Source organism: Lepidochelys kempii, chromosome 18, assembly GCF_965140285.1.
Source record: "Lepidochelys kempii isolate rLepKem1 chromosome 18, rLepKem1.hap1, whole genome shotgun sequence".
Lineage (NCBI taxonomy): Eukaryota > Metazoa > Chordata > Testudines > Cheloniidae > Lepidochelys > Lepidochelys kempii.
The window spans coordinates 17,989,535-18,005,653 of record NC_136397.1 but is presented as its reverse complement, the minus strand read 5'-3'; the positions used below and the strand labels follow the sequence as shown (position 1 = coordinate 18,005,653).

General features: G+C 55.2%; 1 protein-coding gene across 3 annotated transcripts in view; it reads left to right on the top strand.

Annotated features, from left to right (window-relative positions):
- The first annotated feature begins 477 nt into the window (after positions 1-477).
- Positions 478-16,119, top strand: part of TMEM240 (transmembrane protein 240) — a 35,182-nt gene continuing 19,540 nt past the window's right edge. Inside the window, exons 1-3 of one of the 3 annotated variants that reach the window (XM_073317046.2) lie at positions 478-562; positions 1,571-1,863; positions 2,092-2,198. In XM_073317046.2, the coding sequence (XP_073173147.1) occupies positions 1,813-1,863; positions 2,092-2,198 (158 nt within the window). In that variant the 5' untranslated portion in view covers positions 478-562; positions 1,571-1,812. Of the gene's footprint in view, positions 567-1,570; positions 1,864-2,056; positions 2,199-16,119 lie in introns of all 3 variants that reach the window. The other 2 variants (XM_073317044.2, XM_073317047.2) reach the window with 2 other exon arrangements.

Below are 16,119 nucleotides of genomic sequence, written 5' to 3'. Positions count from 1 at the left end.
CGCAAGCAAGCAGCTGCTGTGGGAAAGTCCCTGAAAAAGCAAATGCCTTTGACACCCTCATGCCCGCTGCGTGTGTGTTGGGGGGCTCGGCTCACTTATATCTGAGTCCTCCCCCCCCCCCCACTACATCAGCCTAAATCAGGGGCTGGGGGTGTCCTTCGCTCCAGTGCCCGAGTCCCTCCCTGGCCGGCGCTGGGGACCGAGAGAGACGCGCAGGGGGGAGCGAACGCGATTAAAAATCGGGGCCAAACCCCCTTCCTTGCGCGGTGATCCAAAATTGTGCAGGGGGGCGGGGAGGTGTGTGTGTGTGTGGGGGGGGGGGAGATGATGACTGTGGGGGGGTTGTGTGTGTGTGTGTGAGGGGAGATTTGTGGGGGGGGGGAAGATGACTGTGTGTGTATGGGGGGATTGTGTGTGTGGGGGGGGAGATGACTGTGGGGGGGGGTTGTGTGTGTATGGGGGGAGATGACTGGGAGGGGGGGAATAAAGAGAAGGCAGCCGTGCAGCGCGCCCTCCCTCCCCGAGCCATGAGCCTGGCGCTGGATCGCAGCCTCCTCCCCAAGTAGGTAAATGCCTTTGATGGGCTGGGATGGCGCGTCTGTGTGTGTGGGAACCCGGGGGGGGGGCGCGGGGGAAGTAGCGAGAAGCCCCCCCCCCCCAGCCTCCTTCCACACGCCTCCCTCCCTGCAACACCGCTCCGAAGCGCGGGGGTGGGGAGGGAGCGGGCCCGGGGGAGCCCGGTTTGCAGGGAAATACGTGCCCGGATCCTTTCTTTCTCCCCCCGCGGGGTGGGGGAAGGCTCGGGGGGGGGGTCACTTGCTGCCGAGGAATCCTCCTGCTGCCTGGAAGGGCTTTGTGCACGTAGGGAGTTGCAGGTCTTTAGCCCCCCCCCCATTGCTGGGCTGCGTGGTGCGGCATACCGATTCCAGCTGCAGTCCCCCCAAAAGAGAAGCGGGGGCCGGGGAGGGGGGGCGCGGTGCAGCGAGCACCCGGCCCGGTCACGTTCGCTGCTGCCGGAGAAGGGGACGCGGGCGGGCAGCGGCCGCTGATGGGGACCGGGGCGCGTCTGGCCCCGGCGGGCGGGATCTGGCCCTTGGAGCAATTGACCAGGGGGAGCAAAGCCCCGGCATGACGCTCCCCGCGGCTGCACCAGCTGGTCCCTCGGTCTGATTTCTCCTCTTCCCTGCCGCCACGGGCACAGCTTTGCACCAATTGGTCGGGGATTTTTTTGTTTGGGGGGGGGGGGGGGAGGAAGGGAAGGAGGAAATGGAGGAGGAGGAGGGCGGGGGGGTTTGTATTTTTATTTATTTATTTATTTTTAAACCCGAGCCTTCCAAATATTGACTGATCTGGCCACTTTCCTGGCGACCCACAGCCCCTTTTCCCCCTCCCCTGTTTATTTTGTGGCGGTTGGATCCGCTTCCAGTTGCTGCATGCGGGGCTGTGTGCGGGTGGGGTGTGCAGGGGTGGGGAAGCGTAGCGCGCCTCCCTCCCTCCGCTGACGGGGGGAGGGCGGGAGTGGGGGGAGAAAGGGATTTTTTTTTTTTTTTACCTGTCACATTTGTCCTAGAAAAAGACAGCGAGAGGGAGAGCGAGGCATTCCCGGCGCAAGGGGGACAGGAGGGGGGGGTGTTGGGGGTCAGGCGCCCCCCCCCACGCACCCCAGGATTGCAGCTTGGAGAGAGAAGGGGGCGTATGTGACCAAACCTGACCTCTGGGAATAACCCGGCCCCTGCTTTTTTATCTGTTTTTTTTTTTTGAGGGGGGGTGGGGGGAATAGACAAAACATTTGTCAATTTCCAGTTGCTGTCCATGAATGCAAACACCATGATTTTCATGATCCTGGGTGCCTCTATCGTTATGGTAAGAGATTTTGCTTATCACTTTATTTCCTTCCTCCCATCACATTAGCGTGTGTATCATTTATTTGGTGTGTGTGTGTGTGTGTCCGTCCCTCCCATTAAAAAAAAAAATTAAAAAGCAGCATTTAATATTTTTATGACTGCTCCAATCTTTAGCAACCAAACTAGAGTCAATGTTTTATTCCATCATCTAGAGTTGACCAGATGCCTTGGTTATGGGCTCTTACAGGCAATAGCTTGCTTGATGGACATGAATGCGCTGTTGGACCGGTTTCACAATTACATCTTACCGCATTTAAGAGGAGAAGATCGAGTTTGCCACTGCAACTGTGGAAGGTAAGTCACCCGCATGATATTCCTTATCCTCCTCCCTCCCTCTACTCATCTCATTGGAAAGGCACAGGCCAGGTTTAAGGAGCTCAGAGGGTGCAATCCCACCCGCACTAAGCATCCAGCAAGCAGCATGCAATGGATCACTGACTCCTAGGGTTTAGCATTTTGCATTCTGAATGTGCCTTCTGTGTATATCCACAGCAACCTTCTGCATGATCAGAATGAATTTTTTGGAGCAAGAGTTTGTTCTGAGCCTAGCATCCCCTTTTCCTTTTGTGTGTGTGTCAGCCCATGAAAAGTGAGTAACTTTTGCTTCAGCACTTGCCACGATTGTTCCATTGTCACCAGAGACCAGGGTACTTGTGTGTGTGTGTGCAATTTGGGGGGTGCTGTTTGTTCTGCTGTCGTTTCAAACAAATTGCCTCTGACTGCTTGCGAGACTCTCTGCTGAGGAGGGAATGATGCTCTCGAGGACAGGGTCACTTTGGGATCTTCGCTGCTGGTGTGTTTTAAATCTTTGACTTGCTTTGAATTCTTTGTGGCTTTTCTGTTTCTGAAGGTTATCTGGGTGCTTTTTGGGGCATAGTCAAGTTGTTGGTTGCAGCTGTTGTGTATTTGTTAACAAATCAAGAATGTAGGGTGGACTTTTCTTTAAGTAGCCCATTTTCAATGTAAGATGATAACTGGCGAATAAATCCACTCTTTATGATTGTGTAACAATGAGGTTAATTCCCCCTCACCCCACTAAAGAAAGTAACATTTCTTAAATTGTACATAGCCACTGCATAGCTAGGCGTTGTGTAGCTTGCGAAAGGCTGCTCTGTAGACATGGAGATTGGTATGTCTAGATCTTTAGAAATGGATATCTGCTGTGGGACCATTTTAAATTATTTTTCCAAACTTCTGTCTGATCCTCTTTTGCACTGTGTTACGGGCTGGGATGGGGTAATGATTTTCTGCCCATGGGATCAAAAGAGTATGATCTAATGCCTGCCAAAGGCCACCTCAAGGAAGCCCTCCACCGTCCTACGTACTGATTTTAAGGTGTCCTTCACTCACCGCTTTGGGCTGCTGCTGTAATCCAGCTGCAAGCCATTCTCGGGGGACCACACACCTTCATTGTCCTTGGGGAAGACTTTAGCTCTTGAATGGGGTGGGGAGGGGGTTTAACCCAGGGAAACTCCTCTGGCCTTCCATCCTCTCCTTTCATGGCGTTATTCTACCAAGGGGACCAGTGTTGCTCCCCTCTCGTGGTCTCTCTTCAGTTCTCGCCCTTTCTGAGCCATCCTCTCCAGGGCAGCCAGACACTGGAGGAGCCCAGAGCAGGGCTGAATGCACTCCACTCCCAGTCTGAAAATGCTTTTGTGCATGACGCCCCTGGCCACCCCTTGCCCAACGCGCAAGGCCTCGAGGGTTTCTCATGAGGCAGTGCATGGGCCTGGGGCTGCTGGATTTGAGGGCTATCTGAAAAGCGGATGGCTCAATGGCCTACTAATTGGGTTCATAACACCTCGATTCCATGGAAGCTCAGATGTGACCCCGGGTGGTTGATGCAGCCCATACGTGGAGTGCCATGTAGCTTTCCGCGCTGGGGCAGATGGTCGTTCAGGGTGACCTTAACATTCCCTTGGCAGTTGTCTTAAGAGGAGGAGTGTGCCCAGTCACTATGGCTAAAATATTTCCCAGCTCACCACAACTGGTGGGTGAAATGAAATATAGCTTGTGAAGTGCTTTGGGATCTTCTGGGATGAAAGAACAATGTAACATCTTCTTATTTCTGGCGTGTCCCTGCTGCCCAAATCTGATGGGTGTGTTCCTCTGCCCTGGAATTCTGCATGGCCCCAGCAGCATTATGTAATCAAACACACACATGCTCCAGTACCTCTCTTCCCAAACAGAGACACTGGTTAATTTCTTAGAAAGAACCTTTCTTAGAAAAGCATCTTCCCAGCCTCCTAGCACAGTCCCGGCCCTAGGAGAAAGGGGAGCAAAATTCTGGGAAATGTCACCAATTTCCTGTCCTATGAAGAAGTAATAGCTATTGTCAACACAAATGGCACCAGGCGCACACCAGTCCTGTTTGTTAGTGGGTTCTGGCTGTGTGTAATTGATGGGGGCCTTTGTATGTGCACTCTGGTTATCTATATGTAGGAGAGAATTCGAAAGGGCATCCCTGAGCTGTGGGAGCCAATGTGAACTAGGGGACAGAATAATGGACTGAAATCCTTCACCTCCAAGCTCCGCTGTTGATTCACCATGTGGCTTTGGCAAATTGCTTGGCTGCTCAGTGCTTTGGTTTCCCCCTCTGTGAAATGGGGGCAGGGTGGACCTGCCTTGTCAGATTCATCAGTTGATGAAGTGCTTTGAATACATGTGGTCTGATCTGCAACTGGTGTCAATCGGAGAAGAGCCGTTGAAGCCAATGGAGCTGTGGTGATCTGCGCCAGCTGAGGATCTGGCCTGGGCTGTGCCATGTGAGTGATGCAAATGATTAATTAAAGGATTCTGCGTAAATGCTCTAGTATGAGCCAAATGGAATCCTTCTAAACTAAAAATCCTGTGGCTAGGGCTGTACTCCCAGGAACGTGAGTGACTGGCTAAGCAATGAAAAGGACAAGGGAGAAGGATGACATCTGAGTAAATTAGAGGCACATGCTAAGGGGAAAAAGTGCTGAGATAAATTTTGAGGGTTTTTTTTCTCACCGTCTCTCCAGCTTTGTCAATAGAGCTACAGTCTTGCCAGCTAATGAATCCAGGATTGTTTTTCCCTCTTCAATTTGGGGAGTCCGGTTGTATTATTTTCACTGGGATGGGGAGTGAGTGAGAGTGCCTTCTCCACAGGACTGGCCTTACATGCTCTCGGCTCCCAGTCTGCCTGGCCCCCTGGGCACATCCCAGAAACAGGAGGGGGCATCTTTCCCACAAGTAACAAGGATCTTCACTGATCTTGTGTCAAATAGGAGAGAATCAGGAGCGTCCCCTGCTCCACGAGGAGGTGGTTTGACAACGATGAATAATTGTTGAGCCTATGTGCTATGTCCTATGTTCCCTCCCCCGGCGCCTCCAATCCCAGGAGAAAACAGGGCAGATGATTACGCAATTATGGGCCTATCCCCGAAGTTTATCATCCTGAGAAACACGTCTCAGTACAGCGGGGTCCTGCCTGCGTGCAAAGATGATATTGTGAAATCAAGTGTTTCCAGCAGCCCCTGTCTTAGCCACGCATGGCTAGTGCTGTCCAGCATCACCTGATGATGGTTCCTCATCCCAGCTCTAGGAGCCACCTTCCCGAGCAGAAGCAGGAAGCTGGGGAGACCAGATGACTAGGGGGCTGGTGAGTGGAGATGGTTCCTTCCACCTCTAGCTTACTTAGCTCAGGTTGGGAGTGACCGGAAACTGTCACCATACAATGGCCTCCTTGTGGCCAGTTCGGTGCCTAGAGGGGAAGTAGCCTCACTTTGAACCCGCCACCCCCTCAGAAACTCTGTCAGTGCTGTCAGCCGTGCCCAACACTACAGTGACTGGTGGGGGGTCCTTAGAGGCCAAGGACTGAATGGGCCATGGAGACCGAGCTCCCCACTGCTGCCTAGGGGAGACCCTGCCAGGTCAGGACTGGGGGCCCTGGGTGATGCAGTGTGTGTGTGTGGGAAGCAGCGTGGTCAGCCCCATCCCTGTTCTGGGGCAAAGCCAAGGGCTGACGGGCTGCACCATTAATATGTGAGAGCACCCGGCCCCTTAGGGGGCTTGACAGAAGGCACAAAAAGACACTTGTTAGCCTTTTGCCAATCTGTATTCTCCGCTCAGACCTCACCTGTTGTGAGCTGAGGGGGGTGAAAGCGAGGCGAGCACGCAGTTAAAATGCTCCTTGGTCTGTCTGTTCTCTTTTCTTCAAGCCTCCCTAGGCAGGAAGTTGTGTGTGTTGGAAATGCAGCTGTGCTTTCTGCCGTTAGCCAGTCTGGACGCTCCATTCACAACTCCCTAGGCAAGAAGTTGCGTATGGCGGCATTTGCAGTCCTTAGTCTCTCTCCACCCTGTTCTCAAGCCCCCCACAACAGTAAGCTATGAGCACAGACCCTGAATCCAGGCTTCCTGGTTGTTGTCTGTCTCTGGTGTAGCAGTGGCAAGAAGCCCCATGAGCTGTTGCAGTGGGCACCCCCTGGCAGTGCAAGGCTCGTTAATGTCAATCATGCAAAGGTACAGAACTGGGAAGCATGTTCTGCCTTGATTGCCCGGCTCTGCGCAGGGTGCCTCTTGTGGGGCGTTGGCTGTTGGCTGGAATCCGTGGGGTTTTGATAAGTCCTCTGTAAACTCCACCTCCATCCTCAACCCCACAACTCCATGAAAGGTGGGACTGCAGGGGCTCTGTGCTCCAGAACAGCATCCCTTGGGGGCTGGGGGAGGAGGAAGGTTTAGCTTTTATGTTAACATTTTGCATCGTGTTTTGGTCACCTCTTCCCTGCTCCCTGAATGTGCATGTACCTAGGCCCTTTTCATCCTTCCCTTCAAGACCCTTCCCCATCTCTGCTCATCCTGTCCTCCCTCGACCCCTCCTCATCCTCTTTTCCCCCTGCCCCCTTTGGGCTGGATCTGTTAAATCCTCTGCCCACAGAATTGCCCCGAGAGCTCGGTGCATGGCATTTGCAGCCCTCTCCTTCCTTCGCCCACCCACGGCTCCGCACCGCCTCTGCATGCTGCCCCGTACGGCGAGGGCAGCCACTCGCTTCCCGTGTGCAGAGCTGCCTCCTCCTCCCGCCCCTTCCCAAAAATCCTGCATCAGTGAACCCTTGCTATGCTGCTTCCCCCATGGCCAAGGTCTCTGCTCCTTCTTGGGCCTCAGCTGCTGGCCTGCGTAGCGTCCGCGTCGGAGTGAGCTCATGGACCCTGCCTTTCTTGCATGTTCTATTCGGCACCATGTTGTTTATGGTGCTGTACGAATAATAGTGGCCGTGATGGTTCCAGGGAATATCAGGCCTGGCCGGGCATGTCAGGGAATTGGAGCCAGGTTCGAGTGCGCGGCTCAGGGGTTACCCTCCATTTGCCTCTAACTTCCTACCGAGGTCAGGGTTCGAATGGTTGGTTTTTTTAAGGGGTCGTTAAGCAGTGCCATGCAACCACCACTAGAGGATGCCCAAGAGCAGCTCATGCTGCACGTTGTCCCTGGGACTAGTAGCCCCCCCCCCCCAAGCTGCGTTTCAGCAGGATGGCAGGGGTGGCAGGCAGAAGGATGCTGAAGGAAAGCCCGTTAGCTGGTCCTATTGCCAGGGATGCAATAGCAGCTTCCTGACAGCGGGGTTATCACCTCGTATTCGCTGGGGCTCGCAGCCCGTCTGGGGTGTGTGTGTCTGAAGTGGGGGGCTGAGCCATCCTGCATGGTTACAATAACCTTGCTTGCAAACTGTTGCGGGGACGGGGGTGGAATCTCAGGTACAATCTCCGGGGCCTGTCTACACTGATGGGCTGTGACCACGCTGGAAAGGATGGTGAGGGTCATTCTTCCAGCAGGATAGCGCTGGGGACCAGGCTCAAGTGGAGGGGTGGCAAATGCAGTTCGACCCCATTGTGCAGCGGAGAGAGGGAGCCATTCGGCTTGGGTGTTCAGAAGGGGTCGGGAGTGGGGGTGCAGAAGGGGAATAGATTTATAGCTTATATGGCCAGAAGGGACCATTGTGATCATCTGGTCTGCCTTCCTCCAGAGCACGTAGCATAGGGCTTCCCTGAATTCATTCCTCTTTGAATTTTGAATTCATCGCCCCTTGATTTTAGAAAGTGCTGGGATGGAGAATCTTCTACAGTTCTCGGGACCTCGTCTGAGTGGTTAATCCCCCACTAACTAAGCACTTGCACGTTCTTTCCTGTCTGAATTTGTCCTTCTTCAACTTCCAGCCATTGGATCTTGTTAGACCTGTGTCTACTAAGTTGAAGAGCTCTCTGTTATCCGATAGCCGGTCCCTGCGTGGCTGCTTACAGACCGTACTCAAGTTACTCCTTAACCTTCTCTTTGATCATCTAACTGAGCTCCTGGAGCCTGTCACTATCAGGCAGGTTTTCTAATCCTTTAATCATTCTCATGGCTCTTCCCTGAACCCGCTCCAATGAACAACCTCCCTCTCGGATTGTGGGTGCCAGAACTGGACGCTACATTCCGGCCATGGTCGCACCAGTGCCAGATACAGTGGGGAAATTAAAAAATCACTCCCGGATGGTTCCCTTGTTCCTGCAGCATTGCATCGGAGCAATGCACTTCATGGTGGGGAGCTGGCAGGATCCTCGGGTAACCAGCACAAACCCAGCTGGCTGCCAAGCGGGGCCATCACTCTGGGCACAGAATTCCGAGTGGGACGGGCTGTGTGTTGGAAGCAGTGGGGTCGAACCTGGGACCTCAGGATCTAAAGGCAAGACCCTGTGTGGCCTGAGTGAAAAGAGCTGGCTCTATGGACCAAGGGTGTTGTGGGTTGGTCAGTCTCTGTCGCCCTGCCACTACTAGAGGGGGACAGAGGGCCACCCCCCTTTAACCTCTGCTCCTAGGGGCTTTGCCTGGCTGCACTGGGGTTTGCCCTGGGAGAGCCTTGACTGGCTGTAGCAATCCCCACAGCAGACACTGGGGAAAGAGCCCACTGGCTGTAAGTGCTGAGCTAGGCTGGTTGTCAGGTATGCACATGGTCTCTGCTGGGGGCACAGCAAGCGGATGGGGGAGCGGAAGTGGCGGGGATTTGGCTTTGCTTCGTTTTGCACCCCTGGCAGGGTCATACTCCGTGTGTATCTTTGTCCCCCTCTAGTAGCTGATCCAGGTAAGATGCTTTTTCCCCACTATGCCCTGCTAAAGGAGTGAGTCCTGTAGCCCAAGCAGTAAAGGCTTGTGCTTTTAGCACCACAGGTTGCTGGTTCGAGCCCCGCTCTTGTACATGGCAGGCCTTGGAAAATATAGGGGTGGCTTTATTTCAAAATAGAATGAAAATGTCATTAATTGGGCTGCGAAAAATAGGAAGTGTTGAGACATCCCCCTGTCTCTTTAATATAAATCTCCAGGCCAGCCTAGCCTGAGCCCAGCTCTGAGCTTGTGCTTGGGTGGAGTGACTCAGTGCTGCTATTGGCCCCCAAGGAGCTGGGGAACCCGTAGGATGTGGGTCGGGACAGCAATGGGAAATGAGCACGAGCCTGCCAGGCCCCCGAAGCAGAGCAGCCACTGTGCACACGGATCGCTCACCCCACAGGAGCAGCTAGACAGAGAGATGGAGCAGGGTGTTACTGTCAGGCCTGATTAATAATAATCGATAAGGCTGCAGATTGCTATGAGAATTGCTGCCCTGGATGAAGTGGTGGGCACCCAGGGGTTAATGGCATGTGCCCGCTGTGCACTGGGTGGGTCAGGACAGAGGCGCATTGGCAGAGCGGTGGGGGTGGGGGGCTGGAGGACTAGGAGCAGGGGGTGGGGGTGGGTCAGGACCAAGGTGCACTGGCAGAGTGGTGAGGGGGTGCAGGACTAGGGGTGGGGGTGGGTCAGGACCGAGGTGCACTGGCAGAGTGGTGAGGGGGTGCAGGACTAGGGGTGGGGGTGGGTCAGGACCGAGGTGCACCGGCAGAGCGGTGTGAGGTTCCCATACTGGACCAGCAGTGCCCCGACCAGTTGGGGCAGCGGGGCGGTGGGGGAGGGGGCTGTTTGCACGGTGCCCGTTTGCCCGGCCTGCCTGCACAAAGCCTGGCTCCGGCCCACGTTTGCTGTGCGCAGGTGGCAGGTGGCGACAAAGCCTGGGAAGCGCAGCTGAGTGGGGAAGGGCTGGGCCCAGCCTCAGCCATCGCTCAGTCTGTTCGTACCTAGCCCTGCGGTGAATGGAGACATGGCAGCTGGAATAGCACGTTCTCCTGATAATGCCTAGTACAACTCAGTCGGGTGGAAGAAGCCAGATCCCCAGGGGAGGGTGGAGCCAGGTCCCCAGCTGCTGTCTCTGGATGGAAGCTTCGAGTCGGACTCTAAGTCTGGGATGATGGAAAGAGCCCTGGAAAGGGGATCCTGGGAGGGGGAGAAGGGAAGGGCTCTGTATCCCTGGCCCAGGGAAGCCCAGGCCGGAGGAAGAGCTCAGCCTCCTGCACTAGTTAACGTGGTTGTGTCTCCATAGCCCTTGTGTGTGGAGGTGGAGCTGAGGGAGAGCCCTGGCTTCCAGCTCCCTAGACGCTGGGGAGGAGTTTCCAGAATCGGAACCTGGGTCCGCATTTCCCAGCTGGGGCCACGGTTCTTTAATGGGTTAAACCTCCCCCCAGCGCTGAACGCGCCCAGACGCCAGGGGTTTGAAATCTGGGATCTAACGTGGCTTGGACCTGTCTCTAGCCGGGTTGTGATGTTCAGGGGGCCTTTAATCCCCATGGCCCCATCCTGGTTGGGAGATACTGGCCCAGGGAGACCCATTTCAGGTGGGGGGCCTGGAGCTTTGGATGGCAATCAAGTAGCGAGAAGTGTAAGTCACCAGCACAGACATGGCAGCTGGACTCCAACCCGGATACACAGACAGCCTCTCTTAAGGGACTTGAATCCTGAGGCGTGGGCAGACCGAGGGCAGCCGTGCTGCGGAAATTCCTGGTATCCTAGACTGACACAGGGCGGCTTTCCCAGGAAGGGGGTAACTAGGCAGTGTCTGCGTTACGTTCAGTGCGCGGGCAGCAGGCAGGAGCGAGGTGACTGTTCTCTTCTTACCCTGGCAGCCAGTGTGTGGCTTGGCACCAGCCAAAGCTGCAATGGGATGCAACAGCGTTCTGCTGATGTCTAGTGCCCGAAGGGTTAATCTGAGGCTAGCAGGAGTGGGAGAAGGGGCTGGTGTAAAGAGAATAGAGCCCTTCAGTGGGGAACCCGGCTCCAGGACACCCTCCCGCTGCACTTCCTGCTGTGGGGAGGGGAGCTGGGAGCTGCTGGATAGCCCTGGCCTGTGAGTGTGCGGCTCAGCTGGGCACCGCAGTGTGTGGGTTGGAGGGGCCGGGGGTCCCTTGCCAGGCTGGCTGCGGGGCCGTTGCTGTGCTCGGTGACGTGACTAGCTATGTGGAGAGCTGGCTTTGGACTGCCAGGGGCGGCGTGGTGTGGTGAGATGTCTGGGGACTCGGCGACATCCGGTATGTTTGGTACCGGTTGGGGGTGGGCGCTGGGACCGATCGGGGCTGCAAAGGAGAAGGGTTTGCGTCGCAGGCGGGAGATTTAGGTCAGTGTTTGTCATTGTGGGAACACGGGGGGTCAAGCTCCAGGTCCCTCTGTCAAGGTGGGTCTGTGTGGGTCACCCCCTGAAGGCAGGCTGAGTGCAGTGGCCCTGGAATGGGGTATTATATGCGGCCTGCCTTGTTAGAGGCTTTGGGGTCTGATAGTCCGGGCAGGGGAGACTGGGGGGTCAGGACTCCTGGGTTCAGTCTGCGATGCGGACTCTCTGTGGTTCGTTTTCCCCCTCTGGGTTGGGGATGAGCCTGGCCTGCTTCCCAGGGCTCAGACTCGGGGCAGAGTGCTGGGATGGCAACCCCGGGTGAGAGGCACAAGGCAGATGGCACCCGCGACACTGTCCCTCAGCACCGCCAGCTCCAGCTACCCCGCTAGCCCTCAGCCGGGCGATGCAGCACTGGTTGCCAGCCCGGGCCAGGCAGCAAACGAGCCAGTGTCTCAGGAGCAGGACCATCTCATGGTGCCTGCGAGACAGGGCAGCGTATTGGTCATTGCCCGTCTATAGCGCCTGAGGCGGGGAAGGTCTCAAGGCCCGTTATGGACCAAAGGGCCAGTTTCTGCCTCCACATCTGGCAAGGGCGATTGCGCAGCATTCGGCCCCCGTGGGCCCCTCCTCGAAAGCTCGGCAGCTCCGAAGGCTGAGAGGAAGGGCAGCTTTGTGACTAATGCACTGTGCTGGGACTCAGGAGATCAGCTCCCAGCCCAGCTACCTCCTCCTCGAGTGCCCTTGGGGGAGGCACGTCCTGTCTCTCTCTGCCTCCGTTGCCCACCTGCAAATGGGGGTGACAGCACTGCCTTGCTCCCTCGGGCCCCTCTCGGCCGTGAGCGCCGCGCCTTGAGCTACAAGGCTCTGGCTTTCACTGCGCTGCTGAGCCTCTGTCCCCTGGGGCCTTGTGGAGCCGTTTACCCCGGGCCAAGTGGATGGGAAATGCCGCTGTTCTGGCTGGGCATGGCACCGCTGTGAATCGCTGCCCAGGGGGGCGAGGCAGAGGCGTGCCGGGCCTGCTAGTTGCACACAGGGGGTGGGGGTGGCGGGAATCTGAGTGACTGGCCCAAAGTCGCACAGTAAGGCGTAGCGGAGACTGGTAGTGGGGACTCCTGTCCCGGTCCCCCAGCTGACCGTGCTTCCTCGGCAGGGCCCGGGGGCAGTTGTTTTTCAGCAGTTTGGCTGGCCCTGGAGGCTAACGGTGCAGATCTCCAGGGTGAGCCCTCCTGTGCCGTGATGCTGCAGGGGGGTTTTGTTGCTGTCGCGGGCGTGTTTTCATGCCACAGGATTAAAAGCTGCCAACCAAAGCCCCAGAAGCTTCCTTCTGTCCTGCTGCAGCGCTGGAGTCGCACGGGCCAGGTTTGGGCACGGGGACGGCCCGTCACAGCCCTATCGCAGCCACTGCAGCCCGGAGGCGTGACGTCATTGCCACGCAGGCCTCCAAAAGGATGGGGGAGCGGAGCCGAGCCGAGGCGTCAGATTGCGCTGACGTCCCTGCTGGGGAGGAGAATGAAAAGACACGGACTGTTTCACGGCCTTTAAATGAACAGATCAATATGGTTTTGCCGAAGTTCTCCCCTAGCTGCATGCAGCCAACCAAGCCAGGAGGTACGGGATTGAGAGGGAGGCCCAAGTAGACAAGGTCACTGGAAGGAACCTTTGAGCTTGTCTGCGCACCGACTCCTCGTGCAGCTTTGAGGAGAAATCACCAGCTGCTTTGGTGAAGCTCTCCTGGTTCAGGGTGTCACTCAAGCATCACTGTGCCCGTGTGTATCCGACACCGTCTTTCGGGGGGAATCCCAGCTTGCTTCGAAAATCAGTGACGACACGGGAGGATTGAGACAGGTTCAACCGCAAAGGTGTGGGGCTGGTTTTTAGGGTTGAATTTTTTTTTTTTTACTTTTGCCAATTTGGGTGCCTAAATGAGACCCAAGAGTGTTGGAAAACCTACCTTGTAAACCATTTCAGAATCACCGCCGCTGGCAATAATCTGACCTTTCATTTCGATAGTACGCTCCATCCCTGCAGCAGTCTACAGCTCGACATGGAGGGGTTGTTCACCTACCACTGGAATGCAGCCACCTCGGGGGGTGGGGTGGGGGGGTGGCAGCACTTTAACAGTTCACAGCAATCTACAAGAGTTGCTTCGGAAAGGTAACGGAGAAGCATCCTGCGTCCAGTGGAAAGTGCAGGATGGATGGAGGCTGGCTGTAATTAGCTAAACTGGAATTTGTCCTGGATCTGTTGTGAAAACTGCTAATGGATCTTTAATGACAAGGAACTGGACCTTGATTTATTTTCCAAAGCTTTTTCAGTTCACCTTTTAAGAGATCTGGACAGGACCTCATGGTGTCTTTTTAAAGACCTGTTTGCTTTGCCAGGGTGGGGTCTTTTAAAGCATGGGGAAAAAAAGTGATGTTTAGTTTGTGGCCCAGAAAGTTTGGATATCGGCTCATCTGGAACAAATGACCCGTCTCCTAGACAGCACCTTATTGAAGAGACACGGCCCCGTAGCCAGGGGAAAGCAGGAGACATGGAGGCCTGTCTGACCTGGAGAGAGGTCACGAGAGCCACCTGTGAGCCAGCCTTTCTAATGAGTAGATGGGGCCGTCCCCTGGGCAAGTGAGCCACTCAACGGCCTCTGCTCGCCTTTCCTCGCCCCAGGTGTAAATTGGGAGGGGCGTGGGGCTCCCAGGCTGTGTGTGCTCCATGTGAACGGGGCGCTCTGCGCCCGGGGTTGTTCCCTGAGTGGTGGGAATCACTTGCCAGGGGCCTGTGCTCTCTCACACATGCGCAGATGCTGGTGTTGGGAGGTGCTCTTGCCAAGGGAGGCATCTCGCAGCAGAAGGTTGGGAGGGGGGGGCCTGACTCCCTTATGTCTTCAGCCTGCCTACCCCCTGCTGTTGGTTCTTCTCCTGCTACGATCCCGCCCCTCAGCCTGTACCGTACACCCTCCAGCACTGCCATTTCCCCCCGGCTCTGAGTTTGGCCCCACCTGTGATTCACTCACCAAGCACCTTTCTCTTGTTTGCCATGTCCAATGCCAGCTCCTTGCCCTGGTCCTTAAAGCTCCTGCCCTGCACCCACTGCATGGAGAGTTTCCTTTTTAATGGCTGCGGGGCTGTACTAGCCACTGGGCCAGCAGCTAACTGACACCAGTCCCGGCTTTTTTGCTGCGGCCATGTCAGTGATGCCTGTAAGTGGCATGTGGAGAGACCGACATAGCCACTGCCACTGTACGGGATGTGGGGAAGGCGAGGCGCCTGCTTTGCAGCCCAAAAGCTTTGCCTTTGCGAGTGCTGAGAGAGTCCTTGGGCTGCCCTGCTCCGAAAGCACAGCCTCTGCTGAGCAAGCCCCCTTTCCTGGCTGCCCCTCGCCGAGCGGTGCCGAGCTGCTCCAGGGCACAGGGCACCCGCAGTGAGCCTGGAGTGGGCCTGGCCATATCCAACCCCTCTCAAGTCCCAGGTGAGTCTGGTCTGTGAAACTTTGGGGCAGCCCACAAGGGGGCTGGGTGCTTGCAGCGTCTAAGAACTGGGTGACTTCAGATGCCACTCTTGGGAAAACTAGGCCATGCTGCAGGTCGGTGGCCGAACACAGGAGTCCTGGCTCCCAAGCCCCTTCTCTAGACTGTAGAGGATGCTGCCCCATTCCTCGGGGGGCCGTGCTGACTGGCTCCAAATACTAGTTCAATCCCCTTGTGCCGGAAAGGCCCCAGAGTGTGACGTTACACTCCATATGTTTTTCATGGAAATATGCTAATGAGTGTGAATATAGTGTAACTGGAATACGTGTTATGCAAAAGGTCTCTTGTAAGGTATCATTACAATGCTTATAATCTACTGAGTTTGGTCATCCTATTGTACGAATGTATCATTCTTGTATCTAAAACTAGGAATATGTAGCATAACTCTGAGGTCCTATTGTAATTATGGAAAGTGTGGGCCATTGATGGTGGCTTGGAATCTTGATGGCTCCCATTGACTAGGACAATTGGTTGTGAATGGCTCTGTTTACTTGCATACCTTCCTGGGTACATGCGGGCCAGCCTTGGAAGAATGGAGACTAGGGGTCTCACAGGCCATGTGACCATGTCATATGATACTGGAATCCATCTTAAACCTGGTGCTTTTCCATTTAGAAGGAGGGGTGGGAACCCAGAGAGAGACAAAGGATTCCCGCCTTGTGCCAAAGGTATAAAAGGGGGTGGAACAGAACGAAGGGCGGGCAGTCATGAGAAATCCCCGAGTTACCACCTCAGCTGGAACTAACAAGGACTATACCAGGGGAAAGGATTGGGCCCAGACTAGGAAGGAGTCTAGTCTGTGAAAGAAGCTTATTGGAACATTTGAGGATGAGATTTTACATGTAAAGAGGTTCTTAATGTGTTAGGCTTAGACTTGCGTGTTTTATTTTGCTTGGTCACTTACTTTGTTCTGTCTGTTATTACTTGGAACCACTTAAATCCTACTTTTTATACTTAATAAAATCACTTTTGTTTATTAATGAACCCAGAGTAAGTGATTAATACCTGGGAGAGCAAACAGCTGTGCATATCTCTCTCAGTATTATAGACAGCGGACAATTTATGAGTTTACCCTGTATAAACTTTATTCAGAGTGAAACAGATTTATTTGGGGTTTGGATCCCATTGGGAGCTGGGTGTCTGGGTGCTGGAGACAGGAGTACTTACTGAGCAGTTTTTAGTTAAAGCCTGTAGCTTTGGGGGTGTGGTTCAGACCCTGAGTCTG